This window comes from Pelophylax lessonae (genome assembly GCF_965119305.1).
Source record: "Pelophylax lessonae genome assembly, chromosome: 4".
NCBI lineage: Eukaryota > Metazoa > Chordata > Amphibia > Anura > Ranidae > Pelophylax > Pelophylax lessonae.
Window position 1 is genome coordinate 656,085,343 of NC_138771.1, and position 9,639 is coordinate 656,094,981.

At 44.6% G+C, this 9,639-nt stretch overlaps 1 protein-coding gene across 1 annotated transcript in view; it reads left to right on the forward strand.

Moving 5' to 3' along the window:
- The window catches only part of LOC309553054 (uncharacterized protein), a gene marked incomplete at its 3' end in the record, with an annotated part of 310,864 nt that extends 304,189 nt beyond the window's left edge, over positions 1-6,675 (forward strand). Inside the window, exon 6 of the mRNA XM_082253952.1 lies at positions 5,036-6,675. Coding sequence (XP_082110078.1) covers positions 5,036-6,675 — 1,640 coding nt within the window. The remainder of the gene's footprint in view (positions 1-5,035) is intronic.
- Between the last annotated feature and the right edge of the window lie 2,964 nt (positions 6,676-9,639).

The following is a 9,639-nucleotide window of genomic DNA, read 5'->3' on the forward strand; positions in this document are numbered from 1 at the left end:
TGCGTCAAAGTACCCCATTATCAGTGGGTCCTACACTATCCATGAAAAAGAGATGAATCCAGCCTTTCTAACCCTTGGAGATAATACTCCTTGCTAAGAAAGATGTGCAAATGCACTACAGGGGACTCCTCCTATATCCACTTGATGGTGGACACTGATTGAGTACAGGTGTGTGTGGGGGGTGGGGAGGGCTGCTCAACCTCGGTAGTCTGGTCAGACCGAATACATAATAAACAGGCAAAAAATTTGGGGGAGCATACCCATGTATTTCTAAAGCTGCTGCAGCTATGAACCAAAAGACATGTATATTAAAAAAGAATAGCGCGCAAATGCAAAAGAAATTACTACCAAATCTGAAGACAATCCATAAATAAAAATGGGGATTTGGTCCCACCATATGGCCATATCGTGCTCAAGCCCACTACTGCGTCAAAGTACCCCATTATCAGTGGGTCCTACACTATCCATGAAAAAGAGATGAATCCAGCCTTTCTAACCCTTGGAGATAATACTCCTTGCTGGGAAAGATGTGCAAATGCACTTCAGGGGACTCCTCCTATATCCACTTGATGGTGGACACTGATTGAGTACAGGTGTGTGTGGAGGGTGGGGAGGGCTGCTCAACCTCGGTAGTCTGGTCAGACCGAATACATAATAAACAGGCAAAAAATTTGGGGGAGCATACCCATGTATTTCTAAAGCTGCTGCAGCTATGAACCAAAAGACATGTATATTAAAAAAGAATAGCGCGCAAATGCAAAAGAAATTACTACCAAATCTGAAGACAATCCATAAATAAAAATGGGGATTTGGTCCCACCATATGGCCATATCGTGCTCAAGCCCACCACTGCGTCAAAGTACCCCTTTATCAGTGGGTCCTACACTATCCATGAAAAAGAGATGAATCCAGCCTTTCTAACCCTTGGAGATAATACTCCTTGCTAAGAAAGATGTGCAAATGCACTACAGGGGACTCCTCCTATATCCACTTGATGTTGGACACTGATTGAGTACAGGTGTGTGTGGGGGGTGGGGAGGGCTGCTCAACCTCGGTAGTCTGGTCAGACCGAATACATAATAAACAGGCAAAAAATTTGGGGGAGCATACCCATGTATTTCTAAAGCTGCTGCAGCTATGAACCAAAAGACATGTATATTAAAAAAGAATAGCGCGCAAATGCAAAAGAAATTACTACCAAATCTGAAGACAATCCATAAATAAAAATGGGGATTTGGTCCCACCATATGGCCATATCGTGCTCAAGCCCACTACTGCGTCAAAGTACCCCATTATCAGTGGGTCCTACACTATCCATGAAAAAGAGATGAATCCAGCCTTTCTAACCCTTGGAGATAATACTCCTTGCTAAGAAAGATGTGCAAATGCACTACAGGGGACTCCTCCTATATCCACTTGATGGTGGACACTGATTGAGTACAGGTGTGTGTGGGGGGTGGGGAGGGCTGCTCAACCTCGGTAGTCTGGTCAGACCGAATACATAATAAACAGGCAAAAAATTTGGGGGAGCATACCCATGTATTTCTAAAGCTGCTGCAGCTATGAACCAAAAGACATGTATATTAAAAAAGAATAGCGCGCAAATGCAAAAGAAATTACTACCAAATCTGAAGACAATCCATAAATAAAAATGGGGATTTGGTCCCACCATATGGCCATATCGTGCTCAAGCCCACTACTGCGTCAAAGTACCCCATTATCAGTGGGTCCTACACTATCCATGAAAAAGAGATGAATCCAGCCTTTCTAACCCTTGGAGATAATACTCCTTGCTGGGAAAGATGTGCAAATGCACTTCAGGGGACTCCTCCTATATCCACTTGATGGTGGACACTGATTGAGTACAGGTGTGTGTGGAGGGTGGGGAGGGCTGCTCAACCTCGGTAGTCTGGTCAGACCGAATACATAATAAACAGGCAAAAAATTTGGGGGAGCATACCCATGTATTTCTAAAGCTGCTGCAGCTATGAACCAAAAGACATGTATATTAAAAAAGAATAGCGCGCAAATGCAAAAGAAATTACTACCAAATCTGAAGACAATCCATAAATAAAAATGGGGATTTGGTCCCACCATATGGCCATATCGTGCTCAAGCCCACCACTGCGTCAAAGTACCCCTTTATCAGTGGGTCCTACACTATCCATGAAAAAGAGATGAATCCAGCCTTTCTAACCCTTGGAGATAATACTCCTTGCTAAGAAAGATGTGCAAATGCACTACAGGGGACTCCTCCTATATCCACTTGATGTTGGACACTGATTGAGTACAGGTGTGTGTGGGGGGTGGGGAGGGCTGCTCAACCTCGGTAGTCTGGTCAGACCGAATACATAATAAACAGGCAAAAAATTTGGGGGAGCATACCCATGTATTTCTAAAGCTGCTGCAGCTATGAACCAAAAGACATGTATATTAAAAAAGAATAGCGCGCAAATGCAAAAGAAATTACTACCAAATCTGAAGACAATCCATAAATAAAAATGGGGATTTGGTCCCACCATATGGCCATATCGTGCTCAAGCCCACTACTGCGTCAAAGTACCCCATTATCAGTGGGTCCTACACTATCCATGAAAAAGAGATGAATCCAGCCTTTCTAACCCTTGGAGATAATACTCCTTGCTAAGAAAGATGTGCAAATGCACTACAGGGGACTCCTCCTATATCCACTTGATGGTGGACACTGATTGAGTACAGGTGTGTGTGGGGGGTGGGGAGGGCTGCTCAACCTCGGTAGTCTGGTCAGACCGAATACATAATAAACAGGCAAAAAATTTGGGGGAGCATACCCATGTATTTCTAAAGCTGCTGCAGCTATGAACCAAAAGACATGTATATTAAAAAAGAATAGCGCGCAAATGCAAAAGAAATTACTACCAAATCTGAAGACAATCCATAAATAAAAATGGGGATTTGGTCCCACCATATGGCCATATCGTGCTCATGCTTTACTGTTGGGACTGTATTGGACAGGTGATGAGCAGTGCCTGGTTTTCTCCACACATACCACTTAGAATTAAGGCCAAAAAGTTCTATTTTGGTCTCATCAGACCAGAGAATCTTATTTCTCACCATCTTGGAGTCCTTCAGGTGTTTTTTTAGCAAACTCCATGCAGGCTTTCATGTGTCTTACACTGAGGAGAGGCTTCCGTCGGGCCACTCTGCCATAAAGCCCTGACTGGTGGAGGGCTGCAGTGATGGTTGACTTTCTACAACTTTCTCCCATCTCCTGACTGCATCTCTGGAGCTCAGCCACAGTGATCTTTGGGTTCTTCTTTACCTCTCTCACCAAGGCTCTTCTCCCCCGATAGCTCACTTTGGCCGGACGGCCAGCTCTTGGAAGGGTTCTGGTCATCCCAAACGTCTTCCATTTGAGGATTATGGAGGCCACTGTGCTCTTAGGAACCTTAAGTGCAGCAGAAATCTTTTTGTAACCTTGGCCAGATCTGTGCCTTGCCACAATTCTGTCTCTGAGCTCTTCAGGCAGTTCCTTTGACCTCATGATTCTCATTTGCTCTGACATGCATTGTGATCTGGAAGGTCTTATATAGACAGGTGTGTGGCTTTCCTAATCAAGTCCAATCAGTATAATCAAACACAGCTGGACTCAAATGAAGGTGTAGAACCATCTCAAGGATGATCAGAAGAAATGGAAAGCACCTGAGTTAAATATATGAGTGTCACAGCAAAGGGTCTGAATACTTAGGACCATGTGATATTTCAGTTTTTCTTTTTTAATAATTCTGCAACAATGTCAACAATTCTGTGTTTTTCTGTCAGTATGGGGTGCTATGTGTACATTCATGAGGAAGAAGAATGAACCTAAATGATTTTAGCAAATGGCTGCAATATAACAAAGAGTGAAAAATTTAAGGGGGTCTGAATACTTTCCGTACCCACTGTATAACATCCAATAAAACATAAATAAAATTAAAAAAATTGAATGTTTTCATCAATTTAGGCCAATTTGTATTCTGCTACATATTTTTGGTAAAAAAAAAAAAAATCGGAATAAGTGCATTTTGATTGGTTTGCACAAAAGTTATCACGTCTACAAACTAGGGGAAAGATTTATGTCATCTTTATTTATTTTATTTTTTTTTACTAGTAATGGCGATCAGCGATTTCTTTTTTTAGCGGGACTGCGACATTGCGGCGGACAGATCGGACACCTAACTGACACTTTTGAGGGGACCAGTGACATTACTGCAGTAATCAGTGCTTAAAATATGCACTGTCACTGTACTAATGACACTGGCAGGGAAGGGGTTAACACCAGAGGGAATCAAAGAGTTAAGTGTGTCCTTAGGACAGTGATGGCGAACCTTGGCACCCCAGATGTTTTGGAACTAAATTTCCCATGAATCTCAACTATACTGCAGAGTGCGTGAGCATCATGGGAAATGTAGTTCCAAAACATCTGGGGTGCCAAGGTTTGCCATCACTGCCCTAGGGGGTGCTTTCTAACTGTGTGTAGGATGGACTCAATAGATGAACACAGAGATCTGTGTTCCTAAATAGCAGGAACACAAGATCCCTGTGTCCATCTGTGAGAGAACAGCGGTCTGCCTTGTTTACATCGGCAGACTGCCATTCTGTCTCTATGGAGAGTGGTCGCGGATGGTCGGTGGACATCGCGTCCACCTGACCTGCTGATTGGCTCCCCCTCTGGCCATCACACGCGCCCCCACTGTCTATTACACGAAACAACTTACAGGAACGTCATTTCGTGTAATAAAGCCAACCTGTCACAGTAAAACTACGGCAGGTGGTCGACAAGAGGTTAATCTGTGACAGCTTTAATTGGTTTTTCCGTTCCTATTCACTTGTATGGGGAGAAAATCAGTTCTACACGGAAGTTTGTTGACACCGGCCCTAATTTTCACCAAAGTGACCTCTATTTTCCTGAGACACGCACATTGTTATGGATGAGATTCCTCCAATATTGGTGTCCCTCCATATAACGAATCCTATATATAAAGTAGAAGTCACAGCCCAGCCTCACCCTGTGTAGGAGGAGGTCACCCCTCCCAACTGCATTCTTCCCGGGGAAGAGAATTTTACTTTCATTTCTCTCTTCTGCTGTCAGCGATGGCGTCTGCAGATCTGAGAGCGGAGCTGGAATGTTCCGTCTGTCTGAACATTTATACAGATCCTGTAATGCTGAGATGTGGACACAACTTCTGCCGGGTCTGTATTGATCGTGTGCTGGATACACAGGGGGGGTCTGGAGGATATTCCTGTCCTGAATGCAGAGAGAAGTTTCCGGATCGACCTGCACTGCAGAGGAACATAACACTGCGTAACATAGTGGAGAATTTCCTGTCTGCTCAGCCGGATCAGAAGGAGTCCGGGGTCTTCTGTACCTACTGTGTGGACTCTCCTGTACCTGCTGTTAGATCCTGTCTACACTGTGAGGTTTCTCTGTGTGATAAACACCTGAGAGTCCACAAAAAGTCCCCAGAACACATCTTATGTGACCCCACCTTGTCCATGGAGAGCAGGAAATGCTCCGTCCATAAGAAGATCCTTCACTATTACTGCACTGAGGATGATACCTGTATCTGTATGTTATGTGTGATTGGAGGACATAAAGGACATGAGATGGAGTCACTGGATGAGGCTTCTGAGAAGAAGAAGGAGACACTGAGGAATGTTCTGCAGAAACTTCTGACAAAGAGAGAGGAGACGGAGGAAAGAGTCCAGAGTCTGCAGGAACACAGGAGGAAAGTAGAAGAAAAAGCAGCTGGTGACACCGAGAGAGTCACTGCCCTGTTTAGAGATCTCAGGAGACGTCTGGAAGACCTGGAGAAGAGAGTCCTGAGGAAAATCTCCAAGCGGACAGAGCGGATCTCCATCTCCATCCGGGATCTGGAAATAAAGAAGGAGGAGCTGTCCAGGAAGATGCGTCACATTGAGGAGCTGTGTAACATGACGGATCCACTGACTGTCTTACAGGAATCAGACACAGGTGACTTGTGTGATACTGAGGATGGAGATAATGAGGACAGAGAGAGACATGAGAAGCTCCTCCATGATGGAGGGGGTCTGGATGTGGCTGGGATATCACACACATTACACACATTATCTGATATAATAACAGAGGTAAATGTATACTTCTATATACAGGGAGCTGCAGACATATTACTGGATGTAAACACAGCTCATAATCTTCTACATATATCAGATGACAGGAAAACTGTATCCAGGTCAGATAGAACCCAGAATCGTCCAAAAACACCAGAGAGATTCCAGGTTTGGCCTCAGGTGTTGAGCAGTCGGAATTTCTCCTCAGGGAGACATTACTGGGATGTGGATGTCGGGGGATCAGATTTGTGGATAGTCGGGATGTGTTACCCCAGTATAGACAGGATAGGAGGTCAGACAGGGATTGGAGATAATAACAAGTCCTGGTGTTTTGGCAGGAAAGATGATCAGTATGTTGTGGTACATGACAGTAAAGAGATCCGCTTACCCACCAATATCTCCAGTAACAGAGTCAGGATATATCTGGATTATGAGGCCGGGCGGATCTCCTTTTATGATCTGTGTGACCGGATCCGACCCCTCCACACCTTCACCACCACCTTCACTGAGCCCCTCCATGCTGGGATAGGTGTAGCGAGAGGTTGTATAAAGATCTGTGGGGGATGAGAAGGGGAAGGAAGCCTGAGCACTCGGTGGGTGGAATACAATGAGGTTAGCACTGGAGTGGAGAGATTTTGTTCTAATGCAATTGTTTTAATTTTGTACTAATTGATTGTTTTAAAGGGATAGAGCATCTATTATATGTTAATGGTCCTGCCGGGTTTTCAGTGATAAATATATTTATATAAAACATCTTCATCACTCCCTCTCAGATCACTGTGATTGGCTGGAATAACTGTATAATTATAGTGAGGGGCGGGAATGCACCGATACGGATTATTTTCAGTAGTACTCATAACAATGTTCCCGATACCGAAACCGATAATTTGTGGTGCGATTTGCGTCCATACAAAACGAATGGCTGAAAATCACACTGCAAAGAATCCCATGCAATTTGAACAGGAATGTGGTGCGAATCGCATAAGGTTTCTCCGCACTGCTCCTGTGTGAACCCAGGCTGAAATCACTATGAGAGGCCTGGGTACACACAAGAGCGGTGCAGAAAACTGCATGCAACTTGGACAGGAATCGCACTGCATTCACTGTTGATTATTACATGCAATTCTTTTCAGTGCGATTTGCACCCATTCATTTTCTATGGACACAAATTGCAAAGCAAATTATCAGTACTCAGACTCACCAATAAAAAACGGCATTGGTGCATCCTTAGCGTGGGGGATGTCATCTAACCAGGGCTGGGACAAGGTCATTTGGTGCCCAGGGCGAAGATATCAAACTGCGCCCCCCCCCCCCAAATCCCGATCCACCAATCCATGCTGAGCCAGCGGATGACAGCTCCGTCGCCGCACACAGTGCAGAGAGGAAGCTGTCAGAGCCCCGCTGCTCTCTATGGGGAATCGGATGAGAGCGAACTGCCTGTCCGCTCTCATCCGATCACATCCAATCCGATCCCCTGGACAGATGGAAAATAGGGTTTCCATCCGTCCGGATTTCACGGACAGGATCGGATACGGATGTCAGTGGGTGTCAGCGGACATGTCTCAGCTGACATCCGCTGCCCCATAGGGATTGCATGGAGCATCCGATCAGATCCGTCTAAAAAACTGACAGGCGGATCTGATCGGAGCGCTCATGGGAAAGGACCCTTAGAGTTATAATGTTGAGGACTGACTGAAGAGCATGTAGGAGTAAAATAATCCCCTTTGCTCCAGTAACAGTACCTCCCAGCATTGATTTCAGAAGACTCAATAATATTCCCCAGCATTGATGGAACTTTTTGCAAAAGTAAACCCCAACATTGAAGTTAGTAGCAGCAATATATTAACCCCTTACCGGCTCTGCCCCATCTACCACAACCCCCCCCCCCCCCCCACCGGCTCTGTTTGACTCAATTTGTAAAAATGCAGCACGAGGGAGTTATTGTATTGCCCCTAGTCACTGCTGCATTAGTGCCACCAGTGTCAGTGTTAATTAACCACTTCTGGACTGGAAGGATTTTCCCCCCTTAATGACTAGGCCATTGCGTTACTTTAACAGACAATTGCGCGAATGTGCGACGCTGTACCCAAATACAAATGATCTCTTTTTTCCCCCACAAATAGAGCTTTCTTTTGATGCCATTTGATCACCTGCGCGATTTTATTTTTTTGCGCTATAAACAAAAAAAGACCGACAATTCTAAAAAAAAAGAGAAAAACAATATTTTTCACATTCTGCGATATAACATTCCCAATAAAAAAATGTAAAAATCTAAATGTAACATTTTAGGCCAATTTGTTTTCTGCTACATGTTTTTGGTAAAAAAAAAAAAAAATCCCAATAAGCGTATTTTGATTGGTTTGTGAAAAAGATATCGCGTTTACAAACTACGGGAAAGATTTATGTCATTTTTATTGTTTTTTTTTTTTACTAGTAATGACAGCGATCTGCGATTTTTTTTCACGGGACTGCGACATTGTGGCGGACAGATCGGACCCCTGACTGACATTTTTGAAATTTTTGGGGGGACCAGTGACATTACTACAGTAAGTCACTGTACTAATTACACTGGCAGGGGAGGGGTTAACACTGTGGGTGATTGAGGGGTTAAATGTGTGCCTAGGGGAGTGATTCTAACTGTGGGGGAGGGGCTTGTTAAACGGCCGAGAGACATGTGATCCTATATAGAAGGATCATAGGAGCTCTGTGATCATTCCAGGGAGAAGAACGTTCGGCTGCGTTTACAACATCCGACCGTCCTTCTCTCTCAGTGGGGAGCAATCGTGGGTGTCAGGCGGCAATCAGAGTCCCTGCTGACATCCCTGGGTTGCACGCTCACCCCCTAGCTGCAGGCGTGCGTCCGACGTATACCTACGTCGTTTCACGCAGGAGGGCCACCCTGCCGCAGTATAACTGCAGCAGACGGTCAGTAAGCTGTTAATACTTACAATGGTGCCACTAATGCAGCACAAAGTGCTGCAGTGACCAGCGGCAATACATTAACCCCCTCTATCTATCTATCTTATCTATCTTATCTATCGGAACATCTTTTTATAGTTTTGAATAGAGTGGAGAGGGATTGGAGCCCCTATCAGGTTTTTATTGCGGTCTCCATCTCATTTAGAGAGAGCCCCCCTTTCTATTTGTCCTGGTGAATGTTATCACGCAAAGTGAAAGAAAATCCCCAATTCCTGAGTTGTTACCAGAACTGGAATAGAGGGGAAATCCTCCAATGGGGACACTAGTTTTATTGACAACCAGGGATTGGAGGGATTTCCTGTCACTTCCTAGTTTGGCTATAGGAGAGGAAGTGAAGGGAAGTCTCCCCAATGGAAAACAGAGGTAATAAAATACTTATAGGGGTTTTATCCCTCCTTTACTCTAAAAAAAGTTTCTTGCCTTTAGTTCTACTTTAATTTTCCAAACAGGAAATTACGATGGTATATCAGCAATTTCCCTTCCCCCAATGTTCTGCCCATCCTCCTCATGGTGGCGCTATGTGCAGCCATGATCAGACACAGAGGGTGGAGA